Source organism: Anomalospiza imberbis, chromosome 18, assembly GCF_031753505.1.
Source record: "Anomalospiza imberbis isolate Cuckoo-Finch-1a 21T00152 chromosome 18, ASM3175350v1, whole genome shotgun sequence".
Lineage (NCBI taxonomy): Eukaryota > Metazoa > Chordata > Aves > Passeriformes > Viduidae > Anomalospiza > Anomalospiza imberbis.
Genome location: NC_089698.1, coordinates 3170906 through 3197935, shown reverse-complemented (window position 1 = coordinate 3197935; position 27030 = coordinate 3170906). Strand labels below are relative to the sequence as shown.

At 47.0% G+C, this 27030-nt stretch overlaps 1 protein-coding gene across 2 annotated transcripts in view; it reads right to left on the bottom strand.

Moving 5' to 3' along the window:
* Positions 1-24561, bottom strand: part of SETD1B (SET domain containing 1B, histone lysine methyltransferase) — a 48558-nt gene extending 23997 nt beyond the window's left edge. The window contains exons 1-6 of one of the 2 annotated variants that reach the window (XM_068208475.1): positions 24055-24561; positions 23548-23702; positions 23029-23127; positions 22258-22528; positions 19013-19125; positions 15196-16371 (exon numbers count right to left, since the gene is read on the bottom strand). In XM_068208475.1, coding sequence (XP_068064576.1) covers positions 15196-16371; positions 19013-19125; positions 22258-22528; positions 23029-23127; positions 23548-23702; positions 24055-24127 — 1887 coding nt within the window. In that variant the 5' untranslated portion in view covers positions 24128-24561. The remainder of the gene's footprint in view (positions 1-15195; positions 16372-19012; positions 19126-22257; positions 22529-23028; positions 23128-23547; positions 23703-24054) is intronic. The other variant, XM_068208476.1, reaches the window with a different exon arrangement.
* Positions 24562-27030: the final 2469 nt, after the last annotated feature.

The following is a 27030-nucleotide window of genomic DNA, read 5'->3' as shown; positions in this document are numbered from 1 at the left end:
CGTGGGTTAGTCAGGTCTTTCAACCTCCTCTGGACAGCTGAGAGAGCTCCTGTCCTCTCGCTGCAGTCAGAGCCCACAAGGGCAACCACAGCAGCTTCTCATTGGAACTACTTTCTGGTGTTCTGGTATAATAAAATGCTCAGCTCAGTAATTGGCAAATGGAAATATTTACATATTACAAATCAGTGATTATAAAATATCTCCAGCAACATGTGATTCTATCTCTACAAAAGAATGCAAGATTTTTATATAGTTATATATTTATATAGCACTTCATAAAAAAGGCCGCAAACACACAGATCAGAGTGATGGACTCAATGCTGTGCCCCACAAAAAGGGGCACCAAAAAGGCCCTAACAGAACAGGGATTTCTCACAGAAGGAGAGACGCTCCTTGGATGTTTTGGTTTCTCCAGTACCAACTGCAAAAGTACCTCTCACTACCTGAAAAGGAGAATTCAAGCTCTCTGTGATGACAGTATCCCACCTAACACACACACTGTGTTGGCTCAGGTTTGCTTTTGGTCTGGTACTTACTTGCAGCACTTCTTTGGCACAGGCAATGCTCCCCACACCTACAGGGCTGCCCAACAAGTAAAACAAGTGACAATAATATCCAAGTGCTCACTGTAAACAAACAGCAATGCAAACACCAGCCCAATTTACACCACTTACTTTCCTTCCTAAGGCCAAGAGGGAACTTTGAGTTGATATCTCAAACCACAGAAGGACAGAGGGAGAATTCCCTGGAAGACCCTGCTGGTCCCAGAAGAGGGGGACAGGGATGAGGAAACCCCACATGCTTGCTTGTGTCTCACAATGTGCTCCATCAGGTGCTGGTCCCTAATTAGACCATCCTGCACATGGGGAGACACCACAAGTGGGGATTTGGAAAGATGCAGGGAAGGATGAGGATGACAGCTCAACTGGGCTGTCAGTGTAGGGCAGGAAGGGCTTTTGAGGAGAAGGCACACGGGGCTAATGCTTACAAAGGGAAAAGGTCTCATCACTCACTTCCAGTATTTCCTGACACTAGGAACAGAAGAAAATTGACTCATGTTTTAAGGACAGCAGGAGAGCTGGACAGCTGCCCAACAGTCCATGCCATCATCAGAAAATCTAGTGAATCAAGATGACAAAACAAGCTAAAATGACTCCTGCAGGATGGACAGCAGTGCCAAAGAGCAATCCAGCCTCATGCAAATCCACACCACACTTCCTGCAGGCCTTCACATGCACTGAGTAGCTGAAATGGGGCTTGACACTTCGAGGCCCTGTTTCAGACTCCAGAGGGGATTATCCTGTCTCCCTGCAGGACAGTGGAATAACATCAACATCTCCACAGAAAGGAACTTAGCAGTTGCTTAAATCAGTATTTCCCAAAGCAAAGCCCCTGATTTGACACAGGGCATGAAATGGTCCACACAAATCCCCACCAAAAATAGGAGAAAATTAATGCAGTGATTGAACAGGAGGGGTTCAAGCTGTTTTTACTTGACTGTACATAGGATCTCCAGTGGCTGTAGGAAATGATGCATGGATTCTCCCCTCCAGAAGCTGAAATAGATCCTGGAGTAAGAAACCCACCCAGGCAGCTGCTAGGCATTTCCACAAGGCTAAGAACCTCTTTCATTCAGCAAGTGGTGCAGGACAGACAATTCTAGGTGAAGCAAGAAGAAAGAAATGGGAAGCCTGTGTAATACGGTCTAAGGTAAACAGATCTTTACTGATGCAGAAAAAAGGCACTTGAGGAATGTGATCCCAAGGGGAGAACACTCAATCATCATTCAGTACTTTCAAAAATCCATTCTCTTGGCAAGACAGCACCACAGTCCAGTTTTCAATGTGGATTTCAAGAGCCCACTGCAAGTGCTTCCTAGGACAGAAATCCTCAGAGCCAGGAATTAAGCCAGTGGGAAAACAACTGCCAGATCTGCCTCAGCAGAAATCCTGAAGAGATGAACTAGCAAAGAGAGCTAGGTTGAGGGGGTTGCTCTGTTTGTCAGTACGTTAGTAAGCCATCCACAAAGAGGATGGCTTAATTCAGGTCTTTCTCCCTCCCAAGAGGAGGAGGCTCCAAACTGCAAACCTCACGGCATATGATGTAGTTACACTGCTCCTGTCAGCAAGATCATTGAAGAAGGGATATTTGGAGCAGCCAGACATTACCTCTGGGCTTCCCATGCACTAGAGACTCTCTGGTGTCTGCAGGGAGAGGCCAACATAACATCCCTGGGGTCCACACTCAGCAACACTGACACTGGAAACTTCTAGACACCCAGACTGCACAGATCTGAGCAGAGACCGACACGAACACCCGACTGGGCAGGTCACAAAATACAGTGAGAGTGTGAGATGGGGAGTCCCTGGCCCCCAGCCCAGCCCAGGGAGGCCTGGGCAGCCTGTGAGTGCCCCCACGCGAGGCTGGCCCGCACAGTCGCCCCTCTTGCATTATGTGGACAAATCCGAAGCGGCAGGGCGAATGTGTGCCAATTCAGGGCCAGTGTCATGTGGCCACAGTGTTTTTCATCACATATGAAACACCCTAAAATTGGATTTACCATCTCATGGAACCATGGCCTTTTCCCTCAAGTCTTAAGTAGATCTTATTAAGGTGGAAAAAAAAAGGGTTTCTTTATGGGGGGAGGAGGAGGTAGGGAAAAGGAAGGAGGAAAAAAGAGGGGTGTTAACATTGGGAAGCCATGTAACAAGGCAGGCTCTTTCCACAGCAATGGTTGTTCTGGTTTCCCTATTTTAGATGGGGGGAAGGGATAGCTGAAGAGCTATTTGCAATCTAACTTCAAAGGCTTTAGTGGCTGGGAAGCTAAGTCATGCATAAAAGGATGGTAGAGTGGCAAGAAAATGCCCCCTACAGATAAATTAGTCAGGGAATGTTCTCTGCTTTTCCCAAAGACTTTCATACAGCCTGACTGGCTTTACTCAGGTAAAGCCCTTTTCAGACACCAGGTTCAGTGATGCAGAGTTCTGGGAACTAACCAGCCAAATCCAAGAGACAAACTCAACAGTCTCTCTGAAAAACAGAAAGGCACTGGTACACATGCAATGGGCGCCTCTGTCATTTTCTGGCACCTCAGCTATTATTTTATTCTAAGGTCTGTCCACATACAAAAGACGCAGAGCTTGAGGCAGCATCCTCTTCTCTAAAGATGCAAAGAAAAGCAAGGAATTCAGAAGAAATCACACTGTACACAGAGAACTCATTTCCCAAATGATTCTGCAACGCTGTCTTGCTCTTCACACTGGTGTGCAGAAATGCACCCATATTTCTAAAGAAGGTACTTTGCAATCAAAGATAAAGGGAACTGGCAACATTAGATCAGAGTCCACCTATAAGTAAAAAAAACCCACCCTGCAATAACTGCATGAGCAGAGTACACAGATCTCTCACAGTTCAGTGCCAGGCAGGAGCTCACATGCCAGCCCCTGACCTCACCCTCATACTTAAACCTTAGGTCAAATGGAACCATGAATTCAGATCTTGCTACCAAGAGGGTGATAAGAAAGGAGATAGGCATGGAAAACAGTCTAGCTCCCCAGCTGATAGCAGCATGTTGAAGAAAAGGTTGTACACATGCTGTATTTAAACAGTTCTAATCAACACAACTAGGCCAGTTTGATACTCTTCCCCTTTTACAGAGTACTACTGTACCCTTGAGTATCTGAAATCACATGGCTATCACAGTTATGGCAGCATTTTCAATGTCCTGTTCAGTGCTATCTACATTTCAGTGGTTTCATTTGTGAGACCTGGATGTCCCCAACACAAACCTGTGCAACACGGAGACTCCTCAGAAGGGAGGGCAGAAATGAAGGAATTTTGGGTCTTGAAGGGGAATGGGCAAAAGAAAGATTATTTATCAGTCTCATCCTTTGAGGCTCTTCTGCTCACTCCCACCTGCCCTCCACACTGCCCTCCTTCCAGCAGCTCCATTCCAGCCCAGCACCAGCTATTTGAAAAGAAATATGCATGAAAGAGGGAACACTGTTAATAAGATCTTTAGGACCTTGTTATCATCCTAACTGCAGTCATGGTGGCTGCATGGTATGGTTTCAAACAAGGAAACCTGTGGCTTTCTGTTCTGGAGACAGTCACCACCATCACCCCAGACAGGAAAATAGGACATCTGTGTTTCTGAATTCCCAGAAAAATTGCTGCAGAGAAGATGGTTCAGCCAGCCCACATGACCTTGACTGACAAAAGGCATTTACCCACTTTGGACAAAGCCCCCACTGGAGGTGGCACAAGTGCTCTGGGTCTGCTGGGACACAGCCTGGAGTGGCCCCAGGGAATGGGAGGCTCAGGAGACACAAACCCTCCCTGGCTGTGAGTCCTTCACAGCAGTGACCACAAGCCATGAGTGGCACCCTAATGAGCTTAGCAGCTCCTCATTTTCTGAGCATTACAACACAAACCTAACAAGTCCTTCCCAGCAAAGCAGTAGATGCATTAAAACCCAGCTAGACCACAGGAGATGCTTCACTCTGAGGAGCCTATTTCCAGCAGTTGAGTAGATGTTCTTCCCTAAAAGTAAGGGTGAAGCCAGCAAGAAACTGTTCCCCTGTGGTAACATTTCTCTTCTCTCTGGAGGCAGCTTGATTTTTTCACTGCTTAATTTCCTGCTTAGATTTTTCTTCTCTTGCTGTACTCAGATTTAACTAAGTGCATGCAGTTAGAGAGGACAGAATCAGGCTCATCAGTTGAAGAATGCAACATATTAATTAAAACAATAAAAATCTTTTACTAAGACAAAGAGCAAGAAATACCTCCAAGCTGTCCTTTTTCAAAACCTGCTCAATGAGGGAAATGCAACTCTTTCCCCCTACCACTCCCTTTGGGTGATAAAAACATAATCCTTGTGGCTGCTAACTGCTGACTGACCCCTTAACAAAAATAATCTCTGTGCAGGACATAACATTTCTCATGGCCTTCAAGAAGACACCAAACTTTTACTATCAAACTATCCCCATTGTATGCAAAATGAATTGTAAAACCGCAAGTGTTCTAAAGCACCAGAGTGGAAATACCCCCCAGCTGGGCTGCATTCCCAGTGCCATTTGTGCAGGCATAAAATATGCAAAAAAGAGAGGAGAGGTAAAGTGTGCTGATTTCCCCACCTGTCCCCTAATTAGCAGGCAGGAGGTCTAAACAAACACATGAAAACACTTTTCACCTAGAACAAAACTCAGCTGTGCACTGCACTGTCACAAGATACTGCACAGGCTCAGGAGTGCAGATGGGTTGAATAATGGATTAGATGTTTGTGGAAGACAGGTCCAGCAGCAGCTACTGAGCTGAGCATCGCAGATCTGCTGGTCAGGAGGGACCCAGGGGAGCTGCTGACAGGCTGCTGCAAGGCACCCACTGCAGACCCAAAGGAAATAACCCCCAACAACACAGCCAAGGAAAGGTAGAGATGTGCCTTTTCCTTGCTTACTCATGAGTCAGTCTGAAGTCTCTCCTGCTCTCTCTCGCAGCAAAGCTGTAATCAAGCTCTTCCACAGGTGACTGCTCAAGTGGAAGGGCAGCATGTCCACGGCAGAGCCCTTCAGGAGCCAGCACCAGGTGATCCATGTTCTGCTCCTCAGACCCACCACTCCAGCTCTCAGGCTCTCCTAGGCCTCCTCATGTTGATGACGCTTCCTTTACTCACTTCTTTACTACCTGCTTTAAAGAGCTTTGCTAAAATGCTCGAGATGAGTGAAGCCCTGCAGAAGCTCACAGCAGCACAGCATCACCACAGCCCATTCTTGAGCAGACAGCTAAACCCCTCTCCATCACACAGCTCTTTATTGGTATTTTTAAAGCAGCATTCCTATTAGACTGGTTCATTAGCTTGAAGTTATATATGAAGTCTCAAAAAGCCAGGTTACTTATTTAAAGAGTTATGTGAAACAGTTGTGAGGAAGGCACAAAAGCAGGCAAACACAGCTCTGCGCTCATGCATTCCATGCCCTGTTCACTGATTCAGGTGTTCAGCTGGAAGGCATGGGCATCTTTTTATTTTTTAAGCAGTTCTGCAGGAACAGCTGCTGTGGTGGTTTGTGGCTCATCGTTTATTACTTAGCACCGTTTGGCCTCAGCACCTTTTGAAGCACCAGAGCTGCACAGTGGTCATTATATCACCAACCACCATCAATACATTTCACCGGACGTGATCCTAAAGTTGTGCCTCACTAACACAATTGCACCACGCGATGCTCTTGATACCAGAGCTCAGTTAAAATAGTAAAAATACTGCAAAAACTGACCCTTCTCTGACTGCAGCATGTGTGCCCCAGCAACAACCCAAGACAAAGTCATGCAACAAGACTTCCTCAAGCTGAAGCCTGAACATCCAACCCAGCAGGGCTCACAACTGACTGCAGGTGCCTGGCAGCCAGGCTGAGTGCCCCCAGCACAATGCCAGCTCCCAGGGAATTTAAAAGCATCAGGACACCATCCTCCATCAGGGCTCTGCTGGGCTGCCCCCTTGCCACCAAACCCTCACCACCTGCCTGCCTCTCACTGACCTGGAACACACCTCAGCTTTGCAAACCCATCTGCTGTTACCACTTTTCTGAGGTAATTTAGGAGATGCATCCCACCTGACGCTATATTAACAAGCAAATAAATTTGTTGAGATTCCCTTGTCAAAATTAATCCCTTCACACACATCTCCATGGCATACATTCCACCGGTAGATTGCCCTTTATGTATAGCTGCAATTTGAATAATTTCATGCAGTACGAAGGATTTTCATATTTTCCAAGTATTCCTTTTTCCTGACAATAGCAAAATGCTTGTAGCACCATGATAACAGTTGCTCACATTTATCTGCATCCTTCAAAGACAATATTTCAATTATCTGCACTGGAAACTCTCAGCTACATCTGCCGACCAAAATGCCACATTTGGCAACTGCTTAGCAACAAGGACTGGAAACAGTCCCCAGAGCCACGTGCCAACATCACACCAGCTCCTGCTTCCACCAAACAACACTGCTATCACCTCAAATAAGTATATTTTGTTCTGCCTAGGATACACAAGGCACCAGAAATAACAAGCTCCTTTGGGAAAAGGGAAATGTGGAAAAAAGCCGCCTGCTTCAGCAATCCCTCTCCAGGCTCCGCAGGGAATGTCTCTCCCTGGTGTGTGCAACACATGTTGATCCTGCAACACAGGAGGAGAACAGGCCACTTGGACATAACATAAAACTGTGTCTGCTCACTGCCAAGCACAGTTCTTGTGGAAAAAATCTGGATGTAAGAGAGAAACTCCCACCCCACGTCACCCACAAAAGCAGCAGACATCAGATTCCTTGATCAGGACAGCAAAAAGGCCCAGGAAAATCAAAACCCCATCCGTCCTTGATGTCACCCACCCTACACCATGCTCAGCCCTCTTCTTCCTAAGGCTCTGTGCCATTGCACTCAGTGGCACAGGGAATCTGGGCAGCAGTGAGCCTGAGGACACCCCACCTTGAATGATTGAAGGTGTAGGCAAGAAGGTGAGACAGGAAGGACTCGACCTTGGCAGGACCATCTTTGTTTCTCCTCCTCTTCCCCTCCTCACCATTCTCAGAGCCTTTTTCCTAACTATCTCCCTGACTTACTGCCTGATACCGAGAGAGACTGGGCAAAACGCAGGGGAGCTGGTCAAAGGTGTGTGGTAATTGCACTTCACACACTGTTATCGACTCCACAGAAATACACAGTCCAAACACAGCCCTTCGGAGCAGCCAGCAACTCCAAACGCCACCAAAAAGTGCCAAAGTTGAGGGAAAACTGCAAGGTGAGCTCCAGCTGTCTGACCCCTTTGCAGGAAAGCCTCCCAAGCACGGGCACTGCTGCCAGCTCCGTGTCCGGGCGGTTTCGGTTCCGGCGCAGGCGGTGCCCTCTGTGCTCAGCCACTGCCGGAGGGAGCCCAAGCCACCAACAACTTCCTCTACTCAAACTGCTCCTAGAGAAATACCCTTGCAGCAGCCAGAGGAGCAAACCTATTCCACCTATTCCAGCCTGGAGAGAAATGAGAAACCTCAATCTGCTGCCTTGCTATTTCCACTTCATGAGGCCTGTCTGCACTGCTGGAAATGTGTGAAAGCAGATGCTGACCTTATTTTAGCACTACGCAAATAAAAAAACATTTTTAACTTTTTTTTTTTCTTTACCATTTTCTTTCGTCTTTGTTTTTTTAAATATTTTGTTTCTAGGAGCACAAAATGTGAGCAATCTTTTTGTCATGATGAATGGCCATTTTCAAAAGCAAGTACTGTACTTTCATAATAAATCCTGAGACAGCAGTAACATGTCTGGGTCAAAGGAGCCCTCGTGGGCAGGTATGTGATGCACAGAGTTAACGATCTCACAAGTTTCATTTTGAGTTCTGCCCCGTCTTCACTAGGTACAAATAAGTACCCCAAACTGAAAATTAAAATTAACAGAAGGGGGGTGGCAAAGTCACGGGCCTCAAAATTGATGCAGTATGGAAAAAGCATTCTACTGATGAACTGTATCTATTTAGAGGACTCCAGGAAAGGCACCAGCCAGCAGAAATTTGAATAAGAGCTCGTCTGCTCAGTGCTCTGTGTCAGACACAGACACATATAGAACACAGCGGCTGCTCCGGCATCTTCACTACCAGACCCAGAAATTAGTGCTGTTCTGGCGGCTGCCAGCACAATATGTTAACAGCAATTATTTTCTCAATATTTCTACTGATTACCTAACACACTGGCACGTTTTCTCAGTGTCACTGCATGTTGCAACACACGCCGCCATCCAGTAACTTGTCTGCATTCCCTTGGTCACTTTTCACAGCCATCAGATGCGAAACGCAACTGGAATGATAATGGGTTGGAGAAACTGTGAGGAAAATGTGTCACTTCAGTGTGAGGCTTCACAGCCTGCATTTATGACATCTGAACATTCAATATCGTCACTGCTAAATCCTGAGTGTTGTAAAGAATAGGAGGAGCTCTGCAAGCAGCAAAAGGAAGATGGCCCATGGCTCTCTAACTGTGGATGGTCTGCAGAGCTCAGACTTGCAGATATTATTCCACTCTAAGCTATGTGCTGTGGTTAAACACCATAATTTGGATCTAACTTTGCAGTGCAGAGGCATCTACAGATTACAAAAACGCAAAATAAGCAATGCTCTACCTATTAACAAGCAGTTCAAGTATACACAGCCAGGTTCTGCCTGGAACGGAAAATTTACAGAAAGTCACTGGTGGAGAAACAGAACAAACTGAGCTAGTGGTGAGAGTATTGTCAGGAACAGTGATTTATAAAAAGGAATGGCAATGTCAGTTCTATCAGGTATGCAAAATGAAAAAGCCTCAAAGCCTTGGCCTGGTGTGAGAGCAAAAGAACCACTCAGCCTCCCAACCACAGCCTGCTTTCTATTTTTTCAGTTACACTCCAGAGCATTTCACCATTTCCAGCTCTGTTATCAACCAGAGACACGTTCTCTCACTCTACTGGAGCTGTTTGGTATCCAAAAAATCCAAACCACAAACAGTCAAATGTTTTTCCATTCAGGTTTCCTTCCCCCAGCAAGCATACACACATGAGGGGTGTATCATCAGGAATGCCAGGTGGATCCTATGCAACACTGCTCTGAAAAAGTGACTGTAAAACTGACACTGGGCTTGTTACCTCTTGCTCCTTCCTCTACTGAACATTTGTCTGGTCAAGCTCTCTGCTCTGCTAACCACTCTGCAAGCACTCAAAGAATCACATCAGAGCAAAATACAAAAAGTCAAAAGTGAAATACAACTTTGCAAAAACGAACAGACTCCTCTGCTTCATATAAAGTTTTGTATGAGCAGCAGGTTGTCGTGTGGTAAATGAATCAGTGTACAAGAAAGCAGTCCCTGCCTGTGGTCTTCCAGCATCAATTCTGAAAAAAAGGTAAAATAACAACCTGCACTTCCACTGCAGTGGGAGCCTGGACATCCTTGCCTTGGTCAGGTTACTTAGGAACTGACCCTCAGCCCTCAGCATCTCCGGGAGGATGCAGGGCTGCAGTCCTGCCCCAGCCTGCTTCCTCCTCAGGACTCAGTGGCTGAAAAGATCACTGAGCTCTCAAAGGGGCGAGTGGGCCACTGTGGTGTCACATTTAAATCACCTTTTGAGGGGTTTGTGTGCTGCCTTTCTCTTCTGAACAAGCTTAAACTCCACAAGATCCCCAGAAGCCCCTGGGGTTTCTCACTGTTGCTGTGCATGGGTCAGGGAGGGCAGAACTGAACCCACAGCTTAAGCAGTTCACTATCATTTTAATTTCACAGGTTTAGCATGGCTGGTGTAATTCACATGTAAAACCACAGCAGTCATCCAAATCTCTGCTGCCTGGGCATTGGCTGGCTGCATTTCTGGAAATTCATGGTCATAACATGATACCTATTTTTTGAGTTTCCATTAGGAACCGGTTCTGTCAGGCATGATCGCATTTGCAAGAGCTCAGGAGGCAGGAAAATTTGAAAAAGTGTTTATGAGACTGGGTATAAATCACAGCTCTCAGGTTTTTCTCCCTTCTTCAATTAAAAGGCTACCTTCAGAGCAACCATTTCCCCCATCTACTCTCCCCATCTCCCTCCAGAAATGATAAATCCCACTCCAGCTGTAAACTGGATCCCAGATGTACCCATATATATTATATATACTAACAGCTACCAATGGGCATAAGGGCTCTTGCACAGTTACTGTGGAAACGAATGTATCGAATTTCCTGGCTCTTAAGGATCTACCTTCTCAACCCTAATGTGCATTTACCTTGAATAAATCACTTCTGAGCTCTTCAGCCCAGAGACATCCCTCAGCAGAGTGAGATTGGGTTCACCTTTAGGAGGCTCCATGTGGCTCATCAGCAGTGTCCCAGGGGCTGCCTCTGACCCACACAATCCATGGGTGGGAGCAGGGTACAGGAAGAGAACATCCTCCTGCAGACACAGATGGACTTGCTCCTGCCCAGCTCAGCTCCAAGGGGCATCAACTGCCCCTGGGGCAACTACTGCAGGTACTGCTAGCACCAAAATCCTCAACAGCTCCTCTCACTGCCCGGACAACACCTGGGCTCTGCTTTGTCTCACCGGAGTGTGAAAAACTAAAGGCTGAATTTGGCTCTGCAGGAATGGGCAATCATTTACCAGCTACTGAAACAATGCCCAGTCTGGATGGGGATGCAGCAGCATGGAGCCGCACAAGACACGAGGCAGTGTCTTGAGGGGAATGTCATCACATCCTGCTAAGGCTCCAGAGGGACAATATGACACTTCAACAAAAATTTCTTCCAGTTCTGGCCATGGCCACACAAGAACCCAAAGACGCTTCAATACAAAGGGCAAATTCAGCCCAGATGTAACCTCGGGGACTTCAGCAGAGCTTGTTGCAGGGCTGAGCCTGACCCACCTTGTCTGTGAGTAAGCACAGCTGGGAAATTCTTCCCGGGCAGCTGTGAGAGGAGCCACTGCATCCACAGAGCTTGTCCCAGGGATGCTGATGCTGTCCTGCGAGAGGCACCTCAGCACCCAGCACAGCATTCAAAACACTCCCAACAGCCGTGTGAGACAGCTGGTGACAGCAGTGGCTTCCAGGGTCTCTAGGGCTGTTGAGCACTGTGTAACTGCCACTCCACTCCCCAACCCATTTGCTAAAACTCCCAGCAAACAGCAGGACAGCTCTCGCCTCATTCATGCTTCAGGATCTTTATTTTTATGATGATCTTTGGCATTTTTAAGGCACCCCTCCCACCTCAGTAAGTCAGTGCTTAGTCAAACTATCAGGAGGACAGGAGACTACTGATCCCTCAATTAAAAAGTGCTTTTGTACTTATAAATCTGGAAAAATACCATTGTCAACCATACAGTCTTCCTATTACACACTGGCTATGCACACAAACTGATACATTCATAAGCTGAAACATGAAAGGCATCATCAATATACAACAAAGTGACTTGCTGCAATCCTGTCACCCTCTCCAGCACACAGGCAGGGCCTCTTCCTGCCACAAGCCAAGCCAAAACAAGACCTGGCTCAGATGGGATGTCAAAACGTCAAACTGTACGTACTTAACCTTTGCACTTCCGAAACAGCAAAAATCCCGTGAAAAGAAATTATTACAATTCTTTCCTTTTTATCTTCTCGAGCACACAGGAAGGAGAGTTTGTACATTGCTCATTCAAAAATTTCCCTCATATAGCGATGCAGCTCAGCTTTTTTCCTTCTGTTTTTTCTTTGCCATCTTCTAGTTTCTTGAAAAAGCCCTCTCTGCCCTGCCTTCCTGTCTGGTAGATTGCTCTTTTTGGAAAGGATCCTTCTCCTCCCCTTACCTCATACTGCCCAAATCCCACTGTTCCACCTCTCTGCCTGGTCCCTTGGCTAAGCTTAGCTGGGCTTTCTCTGCAGACCTTAATCACTGCTCCGAGATTAGCCGGGTTAGGTGTTGCAGACAGACACACAGCCCTTCCTCTCCCACACCCAAAATCCCTGCCAAACTCCGGCTTAGGAGTATCATACCAGATCTTGAAATCAAACTCCAGGGTCTTGCACGATAAATCAGAGCATTTTCTGGGCTTGGCTGTACCTCCTTTTCTTATGGCAAGTCTGGGGGGGTTAATCTGCCTGATGATTTGACAGCACTTCACCTATAGAACAGATGTTACTGTATCAGCAATCATTGACAAAAATCGTGCTTGTTTTGATGGGAAACAGGAGGAGGTCCTTCAAAAGCACTGATCACCTCAGGAAAAACTTCCTTGTGACTTTGCTGGCATCCTCATGAATCCTGTGATTTTCCCAGCTAGAGCACCCACCCAAAGAGAGCTGGCCTGGGGCTGCTCTGATCCTTGAAGGGCCAAATATTAAGTAAATAAGTTCAAACCCTCTGCCCTTTATTGCTTCCTTATGATACATAATGAGCCTCCCTACACTAAGATATCACTCCTGCTCTGCTCCCCAAGCCACACAGTCACAAGAACTATTTGCATCTGCCTTCCCTCTGTTTTGCTGGAGGATTCTCTGAAGGACTGGAGTAGAATAGTGGTATCACAATAGGCTGAAGCTGGAGGTTCAGCTTTCCAGCCCTTACACAGACTCAATGCCCCTCTCTAACTCAGTTGGAAAGCTGCAGCTCAAATTTCAGCCTATGTTAAGTCACTGTTCAGCTCTGCTCCTTCAGCAAAAGAAAGGGAAGCCAGAAGAGCCTTTTTCTAAAGCAAAAAACTGTGTGGGGAGAAGGGTGGGGAAAGGAAGCAAAAACACATGGAGATCGTTTTTTCTGCATCACAAGGAGCAATGAAAGGCACAGGCAACTTTTCAAACATGTCAGAATAGCTTAGTGCAATTTGTAACCAAGAGGAAGTTTGAATAAACAGCTCCAACAACAAACATCAACTTTTTTGGGGAAAGAGACAAATAAAGCAGCAATGACCTGCATGGATACCCTGCTACCACCCTTCTGACTTCTGCAGAGGATTGAGGCACTTACATAATTTTGTATCACAGAACCACTGATGTGAACTTCTGACACCAGCAGCTCATTAAGGGGAAAAAAAGATTTAACATGGGCTTCAACATCAGCACGCTGCTGCCCCATATCACAAGCTACAATATCACATCCCAGCCAGTCCCCCAAACCCGGTGTCAGCTACGGAACTGCCTGACCCCACACACCACGCTGGCACCTACCCATCTTCCTAAACACACTCAGAATTGGCTACACCCCACTTGCATGAGTGCAAGGACAGCAGATACAAACCCAGAAATGCAAGGAGATGAGGGATGTCTTCCTCACTGGTTTTTAGTCAAACTAACAGTGTCCCTCTTAAGCCTGCCAGACCGGAGCTTAAGGAATCAAAACTCCATTCCTAATTAACACATCATCAGGCACCACCAGCCAGGGACTTGCCTCCCAAGAGGGGAGCCTGGGCCAGCCTGGATGATGAATGAGAACTCAAGCAGCTGAACTGTTTCAAATGCTAAACTGGCAACTGCAAGGACAAGCAGGTTTGGAAAGGCATGCAGGAAAAAAACAAAATATCCAGCACAGTCACATTGTTTTCACTGTTTAGCACCCAGACTTGCACTGTGTTACGGCTGCAGAGCTTTCCCTCCAGTGAAACATCCTGCAAAGCCCATGGCTACGGGAGCAGCTCCTCCTCTCCCAAAATGCAGCCACTTCTCTGGTGAAAACCTCACAACTGCAAACCACTGGAGGGAAACCCACTCTGCCAGCTTAACCCCAATAAACTTTCATGAGTAAATTAAATTGATCTACCATACTCGGGACATTTACAAAAGACCAGCCCTCTTGACTGCAGCATTCTTGCACACCAGGGACAGCAGTTTCATCTGCTTGCATGACCATTGTAAACATTGAGGAGAAAGGTCTGGCATTTGCAAAGATCTGTATTTTGACTGTTCCTTGACACAGCACAATAGGACCAACACATCCACTGCAGTGATACTCACATTTGTTGCAACAGACCTCCCAAACAGACACACTGTGCAACATAATTCCTGTCTGCTGGCACTGCTCCACACTGTTCAGCTCTCTCTCCCCCTTCAGCCACAAATGCCCCAGCAGAGGCAACATTCTCCACTCTATTATTGGAAGACTGAGTGGAGCATATCCCCCACTAGTCAACTACCTCCCCCTTTCAAACACTCCCTCCTTCCCGAGAAAAGTGAGTATTAAAACCCAGCAACTGTCTCCCGTTGGAACCAGATGGCAGGAATAGCTGGAGAGCTTTCAAACACCCTATACACTCAATACTTCGGTGCAACATGAAAGCCCCGTTAAGCAAGTGTGTGTCTGCATACACACCCCTGCTCAGGGACCACAGCAATGGCAGAAAGTGCTCCATTAACTCCTCTAGTGGCTTAAGTGTCTGTCAACACTCAGGACATTCACACAGCCTGAGCACTGGCCAAACTTTGGTGGCTTGTGCAGTCCTTGAGCTCTCCTGAAGCTATAAATTGCAGCAGGCTGGTATTATAAATAAAGCAAGCTGGAGACTACAAATTGATTGAGACCATTACTTTGTGTCACATCTAACTCATTTCCAGCTGGCTCGAGTAAAAGGAAAAGCCATCAGAAACCCCACGCTCTGACGACACAAAGACAAGTGCAATTCCCCACCCTGTCCAGCTCTGGGGACACATGCAAAGCTTCATAACTCAGTTCCAGCTCACTTACCTCGTCCATTTTTTCTGATGTTGGAGTCTGGTCACCAGGCACCATTTCTTTAGCCTCCGAGGTCTCAATTTTGGAGGTCCTGCTCAGCTGATCAATGGGAGTCATGCTGGCCTCCGATGCCCCCCGGGAATTCTGACTCAGAGAAGCTGTCCCAGGGATGGGCTCATCATCATCAGAGTCAGGTAAGGGTGTGGGGCTGATGTCCTCCAAGCCTGTGCTGGAAGGGCGTGAGGAAGGCGTCTGACCCCTGAAACCGGGCTGAGAGTTCGAACCATACGTTGGGATGGGGGAGAGCTGGGAAGAAGAGGAGGAAATAGGGCTACCCTCCATTCGGATCTCATTATCTGAGTCATGCTCGTTAAGAAAGGGTAATTTTGTTCTCTGCTCTTTTAAGAGCATCTCAATCCTTGAGTCTAAACTGTTATGTTGCATCTCAGTCTCCATGGTGGGTGTGCCAGGGGTCTCGCTCCTCTCTGGAGTCTGAGAGAAGGACGCTGTGCTCGGTTCCGGAACAGAGTTCGAGTCGGGCAAGGGCGGAGGCTCCTCCGGTTTCTCCTTCACTGGGACAAAATCGATGCTCGGGGCAGCGCTGCTTTCCACAACCATCTCGGTGGGAGGCGGTGCAGGTCTCCGGTACTCTGTCTCCCTGGAAGTTTGGGGAAACGGCTGTTCGTCGGATTGGGGAAAAACAGCTGGTGCTTGATAGGGGGAGAAGGCAGATTTATAGCTCGAAGAACTAGAGTGGCTCAGGGGAGGAGTGTGAGAGAACTGAACTGGCTCCTGCTGATGGGATTTGAATGTACTAAACTGATGCTCGGTGCCTCGGAACACCCCTGCCGAGTTGTGCATGTAGTGGTGTCCCGGGCGACGGTTGTACGCATCCGTAAATTTCGTCTCGTGCCTCCTGGGTTTGTACCCACTGTCCTGCCCAAAATGGTACACAGGCGTCGTCTGTCGGCTGGAGTAGGTGGAATCCTGGGAGAACGGCGTCCCCAGGCGCGGGGTGTGGGGTGTTCCTTGGGACTGTGGGGTGAATTGGCTGTAGGAGTTTGGGGTGTCTTGCCGGCAGCTGGAATAGGCTGTGTCATGGGAAAAGGGCGTGCTGCTGTTTGGGGTAACGGAGGATCCCGCGGAAGAAAGGGAACTGTCCTTCAGGCGCTTCAGGGAGTCCGTCAACTGTAACAACACAAGACAGAAAAGCACCTAAACACACACTTCTACAACGATATTTGTCTAATCTGTTTGGATTTCAGAGGAGTTGAGCACCCGAGAGTTTGTGCTGATTTCCATGGCAAAAAAATAAATAGGTTACAGCATCCCTGAAAACACAAACCATTATCCACTGCTAACAGTCTTCTTTGATTTAAAAGTAAGGCAAAGAGTAACTTGTCTGCAAGGGGAGGAAGAAGAAAGCAGATACAAGTTTCCCTTGTAAACTACCCCCAGGAGCATCAGGTGAACAGGAGACTTCCACACCACTGTTAGCTGGAAGAGTTCCAGTTTCTAGCAACTATGTAATGCTTGTCTAAACTGCAAACAGGGAAGAAAATAAGCAAAGTCTGCTGTGTGAAATTGTCAATTTATCTTTTTTTTGGTGAACAAATCAAAACATACAAATGAGTGAACTGCCAGCCTGCAGCCAAACATATGCAGAGCTGGCCCACCATCCTCCCTACCACTCATCTGTAACAAGGGAGAAGGCTACACGTACAAAAAGTACAAAAAGTTCTCAACTGGCAGCAAAACACCATTTTAAAGCTTTTCACAAAGTCAAATGCTCAGAGTGCTACTGATTATGCCATTTGAAACTGAAACCCTACAAACCTACAGAGCAGCCAAGTAACTACTCTGCAACTCACTCCGCAGGCACGTTCAGGGGGTTCCTAGGAGCAGCCCTGCTCCAGCTCAGACTCTGCTGAGTCATAACAGTGCCACACTTATCATCAGCTCCAGAATCAATTTTCCATAATGCAAAGCAGGAGCTCAGTGAGAATCCTCCTGGTAGCAAGAGAGGATGGACTGAGCTCCAGCTGCCTAAAAGCACACCAGGGTAGTCAACTGGTGAGACCTCTTAAGCACAGGTAGGCAGAGACATGTAAAATGACCTGCTTATAACATGCCAGCACCATCAAACTCAAGCTGAACTCTCACCTGCCTGCTGTGTTCACACTTCTCACCCACTCAGTAGTGTGGACTTGCTCTCAGTTTGACCCCCTGGACACCATGACCAGAAAGACATCAAGAAAGTTTCTTCCTCAACTGTCCTAAAACCCACAGAAACAAGCAGGAAGCACGTGGCTGGTTCTTAACAACATCCACACTGCTGCACCTTTAGTATAGATGTGCTGTGGACTGTTTTTCAGTGGGGTTTGTGTATGGCCTGAAGGCAGGGACTGCAGAACTGTCAGATCTTTGCTGCTCTGCATGAGAGGAGGAGCAAATGTCAGGAGTAATTTACTGAACTACAACAGCAAACAAGTTTGTTGGCAGATCCTAGTGTCAAAACCATGATGCAAACGGTTAAAAGTTACTCACAAAGCAATAATTCTGGTGGTAATTGGGAAAAAAAATCAATTCAGGGCAATAATATAACACATGAGCACAATATCTAGAGAAAGAATCTTAAGGATAATTACAGCAGGGACTGCTTTGGGTGATACCATCAATTGTTTTGCTGTTAACCCTGAAAAAAAGAGTAAGAACAAATCTGCCCATTTTTATTTGAGATGTGGAAGTAGCAGAAATGAGCAGTCAGGATCTACTCATAGCAGGGGTCCCAGCAAAATCATTACCTGTTTCCCTCCTGCCCTTAAAAGCACCTTGCTGGGAGGTAAGGAAGAACCAACCTCTTTTATGTTTTTGTTAAAAGGATACTGGGGTTTTGCCTTGCTGCTGTTGGGGTGCTTTGGTGGGAGGAGACTTTTCCTTTTTTCAGATCAATGGGATTTTCATGTGCAATGTACAGCTATTACCTGTCCTGAGAGCACTTGATTACAGAATTAATGAAATCATGACTTTTTAAGAAGTTGTGTGAGTAGAGAGAAGGAAAAAAAATCTTTTCCGAATCTCTTTCAAATTTGATGTCTTAAAATCAGTTCTTAAGTCACAATGAGGAGCCAAAGTACATTTAGACAAGCCAAAGAGGCAGATGAATTCACACAAACATGCTTCCCTTCCCCCTGGCCCTCTCATCCCAGTGGGGTTTGCAGGGAAGCAGGTAATCCTGCAAAGCCACGGAGAGAATTGTGCCCTAAATATCAAGGGAAACCTGGAAGCCTGCAGGAATTCTGTCCACTGCTTTTATTAAAAGTTGATTCCAGCAACTAATTAAGATTCTGGAAAACTGATGCCACTATTGAAGCTCAGACACCTTCCACCTCTTAGCCTTTAAGCAAGGCTGAAGTCGGTGCGTGCTGAGGATTACACACCGCAGACGCCAGGCCAAATGTACCACTGTAAATCATTCCCCTGACTTCAAGGGAAAAATCTCATCTCAGGGACAGATCTGATCCAGTCCTAACTGCAGGAATTTCTAATGTTAATAGGGCACGTTCTGTTGGCTCTGTAGGCATTTTGCACTCAGAAAGACAAAAGGCATTTCCCGTGCAAAGCAGGCACACATCAGCCACGTGCTCCACGTTCAGAGGTACATTTGCTATGGCAATTATGAGCAAGTTCTATTTAAATGTGAATTAATAACATCCATTAGAACTACAGCAAGACACAAATAGAGATAAATTAAAAATGTTAAAATGCTAATGTTAATGTTTGGGATTTTCCAGGAAGTTTTTCTTTAAGAAAAGACAAGTACACTTACCTGGAGAGCTTCGTTCCCAGTTGGGGACACGTCCTGTTCGGTGCCTACAGGGAGGGTCTGAGGAGTGTAAAGACCATTAACCAGCAGTTCATAGAATCTCATGCGGGTTTCACCTGCACAGACCACAATGCAAGAGTTGATTAAAAAGAAATATCACAATCCATGTAAAAATACACATTCTTGACACTCACGTGACCCTGCTACCACTCCCAGTCCGTTCCATCCATGCAAGAGAGGAGCAGTTATCACCTCAGAGCTCGCAGGGATCATTTTAAAATAATCTGCTGGGCAGGTGAAGTCAGACACTCCCTTCTCCAGCCAAGACAAGGAGGTTTCTAAATCCTTTTTCTTCTTCTCAGCCTCCTTGGCAGCTCTGCTCTTTACCATGCTTTCTGGAGCACAGCCGTTTCCCTCCTCTCCAAAGTGCCAAGCAAAGCTTGCAGATTTGAGAAGTGACACTCTCACCCAAGGGAGAAGCCTCTGCCAACACCCAGAGCCACTTCAGAAAGCTCTCCCTACACACCTTGCTCATAAGAACTGCCTGTTACTAATGCAAACACAATGCATGGGAATGCTGAAGACAAAACCGTTAATGCTGTCTTTCCAAAAAGACACCAATTAATCTTTTTTTTCCCCCCTGGCTTAAGGAGAACTCAGTGGCATCCTTCGAAGAATAAAGCCAGAGAAGCAAACTGTCCCATATAGCATTACTGAGTCTCAGCCTTTTCATTCCTAAAGTCTACAAAGACCCAGTTTCTTAATATTGAATTTTTCATTACTACAAAAACTTAATCCTACTTATTTTGCAGTCTGTAAGAAATCTGTCATCAGCTTCAAAGGCAACAGCATCAGACCCTGAAACTGTCTGAATTTTGCTCTGAGAGATAAAGAATACACAGAAAAATGGACAGACCAGGCACCTGAGCCCAGAAAATTAATTCAAGCAATACCTCCACCAAAACCAGGACCATTTTTATGAGAAAGTCGTGCAGGATCAAACCCCAAACTCCCTGTGAATCACCCCATTCAATTCAAAAACAAAGCAACCCTTAGCACAATTCTGTCCTGAAAAAGACTTATTTATCTTGCACAAATGCTACAGATGAAGTTATTTGGGTATCAAATCTCATTGCACAAAGTCCTGAGCCTCATCCTCAACTACGTAAACTGTCTATGTTCAACCAAAGTCATGACAAAATAGATCTCTTCACTGCAAGAGTCTGAATATAAGCTTGAAATATTAACACACACCACCCACACCTGACACTACAATGCCACAGACATGGAAGTATTAGGCTAATTTTCACTTGTTCTTAAAAAATTATAAAGTCATTGTTACATAGTTCTTCCTGGATCCCAAACATAACACAGGAAAAGTTACAATTTCAAAGAGGTTTATGAATGTGAAATTATTCCTAGCTATTGCTCTAAGACAGGTAATTACTAGTTGTGTCCACTCTGTAGATGGATAAACTGAGCAGAGAGGTTTCTTTAAACAACCCTGTCTCAGATGAGGCGAATGGATTTATTAGTTTCAGATTCCCAGGCCTGTGCTCACACCAGACAGATAAAAATGACACTTTTACTCATAATATTTATTTTGCTACACTGTGAAAACAAAGTTTTTAACCAACATTTCACTGTCTTGCAAAGCAGAATACTAGAAAGAAACGGTGAAAATGATACATATATAATTTAAGTATGCCCTAACCTGCTAATGCTATTTTAGGAACACCATTTTTACTTGATTCTGACAGATTATAGCACACTGACAGTCCTACTCTTTTAGAACGAAAGAGAAGCAACAGTGTGAAAAAAAATACATTAGGAGCATAAAGCTGGCAAACAAAACAGCAATGCAATTTGAAACTGACTTCAGCATTTTCTCCCAGGAAACAGAAGCATAAACCCCCCCCCTCATTTCTCCGATGTGCTACAAACTTTCTGGAACAGCTGCCTGGTCAAGACTTGCAGCATAGTTTATAAACGGAGGAGAACAAGAAGGAAGGCAGTATAATCAGCTTGTTTAAAATGATTGTCATTAAGACATCCATCACTTACAAAACAGCTTTAGCTTATATTACTAAATCTGCAAATGGTTAATTTGTTCTTAAATGTGATTTTTACCTTCAAATTTCAAAGCAGGGGAAGGAGCCTGTCTGTAAAAATTATTGATACTAGAATTCCAAAGTATACACATGTAAGGTCAAGCCTAGCTCCCAATAGAAAATATTATACTGCTACTGTGATTTTTCTTCTAACAGTGGTCAGTAATGTCAATAAACATCCTGTTCTACTCTATCACATGTGGCACACCAACTGCTCTGTTGGTTGTGCACTAAACTGTTGAAACCTTTAAATACAGAACAAAAATATCAGCATTTTTAACAAAATGGTGTTAGCAGTATCTTTTTCCCAAGAAAGAGTGCAGAAAGCCAGTCTTAAACTAGAAATGCCACCTTTAGAATGTAGAAATACAATCAGCAACTGATCCACACCCCCTCAGTCTTAGACATTTTCTAAAATTCAGGCAGATTTTAGCAAAGCCCTTTCACTAGCACACTTGGAGGAGAGAGAACAAACCAAATGCAATGCCTTCACACTTGCAGAAACTTTATGTGGCTTCTGAGGGCTCGGGAGTGGGGCTGGGAGCTGGCTCCTCCAGCACGGGGAGCTGCTGTCGCTTTAAGAGCCAGTCTCACACTTATACACTCACACACACTGACAAGTGCTGCGTGTGCACTCTGCTGTGCCAGCCCCCAGCCCGCTCTAAGTATCAATGAAATGCCAGGCACGCAGGGGACAGCACCCAGCCCCGCTGCTGCCACCGGAATCCACAGATTTGGGTCCCAGGAACCACCAGGACTTGCCCAAAAATCCCAAGTTTGCAAAACGCAGGTGCCACCGGGTCCAGTAGCCCTGGCAGGTGGCTGAGAGGGACCAGCCTGGGGCAGGGAGATGAGGGACATGAGAGGGCAGTGAGCAGGGACAGGGACGGGCAGGGGAGAGGCAGGGGACAGGCAGGATGGCAGCATTTTGCAAATTACAGGGCTGTCTCTTAGCAACAGACAACACATTTGGCTCCACGTGACTCGCCCAGGCCCCAGACACCAGACCCGCTGCCGGCTCCCTTCGTATTTTTAATCTCCAGGTCCCTGCCCTACGCAACAGCCCCTGTGGTGGGAGTGGGACGGGCAGGGGCTCTGCAAACCCCAAACGCGTGAGGCCCACACGTGCCCCCTTACCTTTTGTATCCAGCTCCACGTGGATGATGTTGCCCATGACAGAAGTGTTGTGAAGGTGCTGCACAGCCTCCCGGGCACCCTTGACAGTGGCAAAGATGACTTTGGCAATGCCCAGGTGCTTCTTGTTCTTGGGGTTGTAGAGAATCTCCACCTCTTCCACTTCGCCGTATTTCTTGCACATGTCGGCCAAAAAGTTTTCACGGATGTTGTCGTTCAGCTTGGCAAAGGTGACCTGCTTGGGAGGCACTGGCCCCACGTAAAATTCATCAATCTGGAAACGGGCACAAGGTGGGGAACGATAAAAATAATCGGCATTGTTAATGAGTGTGGGGGAGGGGCCTAAGGATGGCCCGGGAGGGAGGGGGTTAAACCATCCTGCAAACTTTGGGGGGGAAAAAAAAAAACCTCCAAGGCTCTGGGTGAACCTCGGAGCCGAGCAGAGGCTCTGCCGCTGCAGCCATTCATTGGAACCGGCTCCTTTCTGGGCTACAAAGATGCATTTTGAGCAGTCCTGTCAGCAGAGAGCCCACCCCCCCCACCGCCCCCCGCCCCAGAAGCCGCAGCTCCAAAACCTTCAAGTGATCTCGTTAGACAGATGCATTGATTTCTTGTTATCCTCATAGAAGAGGATTATTGTTAAACAGTTTGCTAAATAACAATGTTAATATAGATATGACTGTCATTTAAACGGTCCATTAAACTATTTGGAACTCAGGCTTCACTCCCAGATAAACAAGTTTCCAGAGCTAAAGCCAAAAGTCAGGGCAGTACCTTGAATTTGGGGACAGACAGCTCCAACTCCTTAGTTTTGGTCCATATTCGCCCTATTCTGGGATCCCTGACACAATCCACAGGAGCGATCCCCGAGTTCTGGGAGAAGGAGGAGGAGGAAGAGGAGGAGAGAAAACATAGAAACAGCAATAACAAGACTTGAAATTTAAGACAAAAATAAAAGAAAAAATAAATCCCGAGGAAGCACGGGCTGTCTCAAGGGAAGGGGAAAGCGCACACACACACGTGTCAAATTGCAATACTGCTGGGAAATGCACACAGATTGGAAACACAGAAAAAAGCCGCAGGTTTGGCTCCTGACAGTTGAATACACAGTGTCAGGTGGCTGTAACTTTGGTGGCTGTGCGTGTCCCCCCCAGACCCCCCTCCCACACACATGCACAACGGCGAGGATTACCACGACCCGGAGGGACCCCCAGCCCCCAAAACGCCGGTAAGACAGAGGCTGGCGAGGGGAGACACGACACAACGGGGGAAACCCGGGAGCCCCCCACTCACAGGCATGCTGAAATGTTGCCCATCGTAACGGTAGAGTTTGTGCTGTCCTTTTTTCAGAGCCGGGTCAATAATCAACTTGTAACTTCTCCAATGGTGATTTCTTTTCTCGACAGAAGTGCTGGCTTGCGTGCTGTTCTCCATTCCGTTGATCCAACCTGAACGCGGGGGGGGGGGGGGGGGGGGGGAAGAGAGAAAGGGGGAAGGGGAAAAGAAAGAAAAACCATACTAAAAACCATAAAGTTAAAAAAATATTCAACAAAGACATCTTCGTTTCGGTGTGGGTTTTTGTTGGTTTTTTTTTTTTTTTTTTTTTAACGAGCCGCCCGATCTACACACCCAGGCAGGGAGGAAATCCACCGCGAAGCGAGCCCCAAAATGGGGGAATTGCCAACCGGGTCCCCCCCTCCACCCCAACCAGACAAGAGGCAGAGAGGGAGGAGGAGGAGAGGAGGAGGAAAAAAAAAAAAGAAGAAGAAGAGGAGGAAAAAAAAAAAGACCCAATCTCACTTGAACTCTGCTTTTTGCCATGATCTTCAGGGTGCTTGGCTTTTTCCCCCGCCTTGGTCTCTCGGAAAGACATCGCGCTGGGCGGCCGATCGTCTCCGGGCGGCGAAAGGCGAGCTCCCGTCTCACATGGGGCCGGTTACCGGCGCGGGCTGCCCGCCAGGCTCCTGCCTCCCGTTTTCGCGAGCCACCACATATTGTGTGTGTGCTCGCTGCTGGCGGCGGCCGGGATCCCACAATACACCGCTGCGAGCGCCGCGAACGCCTAACCGCGCTCCGCCGCCTGCACATTCACGGCGGCCGCGCCGCGCAGCCCCCGGCCCGCGGCCGCCCGCCGCCGCCCCGCTGCCGCCGAGCGCCGCCGCATGGGCCGCCACCGGGACGCGCGGGTTTTTTTTCCCTCCCCGCCGCGGGGTTAACGGCATGCGGGGGGGCGAGTGGAATCTGCCCGCTGCATTTACCTTAGAGCAAACTGTTTCTAAACAAGATGGACCTATAGGTGGGACAAGTTGGGGGTTTTTTTTCGCTTTTTTTTTTTTTTTTTTCCTTTTTCTTTTTTTTTTTTTTTTTTTTAGGGGAAGACTTCGGCGAGCCCGGGCGACCGCGGGGGCGGGTGGAGCGCGGACCCGCCGCGCTACTGCGGCGGAGAGTGCGGGGGGGTGGGGGGCAACACACGCAGAGGAAGGGGTGATGGAAGATGGGGGAGCAGCTTTGCTTATTAAAGGTCCGGAGCCCTCATCAGCCAATCAGCAGGGAGGTTCCATTTTGTTTTCGGTATTGGAGGCGGGCGGCGCGGTGCCCCCGGCGCTCGGCGGGCGCGGGGCCGGGCGGAGCTCGGCGGGCGCATGGCGCGGCCGTCCCGGGGCGCGGGGCCGCGGCCGTCCCGGGAGCGGCCGCGCCATTGGCTGGGGCGGCGGCAGCGCGGCGGGCGCAGCCAATGGGAGCGCGGCTTCCATGGGGCTTGAGCTATTAGACGGCGGGGGTGAAAGCACGGCGCGGCAGAAGGCAAGGGGAGGCCGCGGGAGCCGCAGCCATTTTTTCTGCAGTGGAGCGAAATGGCCAACTGGGCTTTTCCTTTGTTCCATAAAGGGGGATCCGCCATGTGAATCCACACCGCGCGGGGTGGTGGGAGCCTCTAGCACGGTGCCAGACGACTCACTGAAGAAGGAGGATTTAAATATATATATATATATATATATATCAAACCCTTAACCAAAAAAAAAAAAAAAAAGTAATGCGGATTTTTTTTTTTTTCACCCTTATGATTCGGGATCCATCTTTGTCTTGTGTAACTAGGTCATGGCACACCCCATGTCAGCAGTTAACAATTTCGAATGCCAACAGAAAAAGAGTAAATACATTCTTTTTATATTTTTTTTCGTTGTTTTGGGGGTTTTTAAGCTTTAAGCAGCTCTGATGACTGAACAATAAATATTGTGAGACTTCTCTCTTGTATTAAACACTTGATTCCTGGCCATTTTTATTAACTCCTTTGGTGCTTGAAAGGTAATGTTTTAAATATAGGTATAGGAATAGTAAATTCTGGCAAAAAAATAAGGCAATTTTACTATGATAAGCTTTTTCTCTTTCTTTCCTCTTACATTGTAAGTACCCAATCCATTCTGTCCTCGCTGCTAAGTGTAGTTTTCATGTTAATGTTACTGAAGTGGTCCTTATTGCTAAGCCTTCATTTGCATGTCTAATGTTTTTGTCTGTTTAAACCAATTTATGCTTTTTGAAATATTTTACTTATAAAGCAAACTATCTGGCTAAGATATGCTTACAAATTGTTTAGCACCAGCAAATGTTAACTAGGTGTTTTCACACTGACATGTGCAGCCTAAAACTATTGAGGAGAATATTTTTAGTGTCTGCGTGCTCTGTGGAAAAACACTGAACGTCCTTTTTATGTACAGAGTAAATCTGCCACAGGAAGGTAGATTTAAGCCTCGAGCAGGAGTCCTCGCCTGTGTACGGTCAGTCAACATAGCTGGACTTTTTCTATAGCTTTTTTTTTTCCCCCTTTTTTCCTCTTTTTTTGATGCTAGACCACTGTCACACAAAGATCGTAACTTATCTTAACAAGATCCGCTTTGGCTCGCAAACTTACGAGAGAAGTGGTGATACAGATCATATATATACTTATAGCCATTATTTTAAAAAAGAGTAACAACTTCACCTTCAGAGCTGCATTCAACTATGGTGTGCGGGTAAGTAAACCCTTTTGCCCTTGCAGAGGAACAAACAGCCCAGGCCTGTAGCTAATGGCATTGTCCTGGGTGGAAAGATCCCAATGGTCGTCTGAAAGCGCTGGCGATCTCCTTCTCCTCAGAAACATCTAACAGTGCCTCTGAAACGTCTGTTTTCAGGGAGGGATTTGATTTCTCTTTCTGCACAAAGCTCTTGGTCGTCCTCAGCCCTGGGTGGGTTTGGTTTTTTTTTGGTGCGGAGAGACGCTGTGAATCCATTGCAGGCATTACGTGGCTGTTAAATTGAAAGCACAAAAAAAAAAAAAAAATCTGCCTGTGAACAGTAAGATGTTAGTGAGGTTGATGTTAAAAAAGGCGAGAAGGCGGTGGTGGTGGTAGGGATCCCTTACATGTTTTATCCGTCTAATTACAGAAGCTCGACAAAAAACAGGCAACAAAATGGGGGGGTGTTTTTCACGACGGTGAGTCTTAATGGCGGATGTCTCCCTAGAAAGCACTGTAAAATCCTTCATACCGAGAGGCAGTGACTTGGAGAGAGGGGGGAAAAAGGAGCTCTGGAAGTATATCCAAAATGAGGGAGTTTCCTTCCAAGTGAGGGACCCTTTGCAGCCTGAGTGTTACAGATGGAGAGCCGTGACGCAGTTGATATTCACAGCAGTTGTGCTTTAGTGCCGCCACCCAGCCCACGAAAATGGCCTCCCCGCCGAATTCTGGTGGGTTTATTATGTGAAAGGCTGCGGCAGCACCGTGTCCCGGGCGGCGGGAGGGG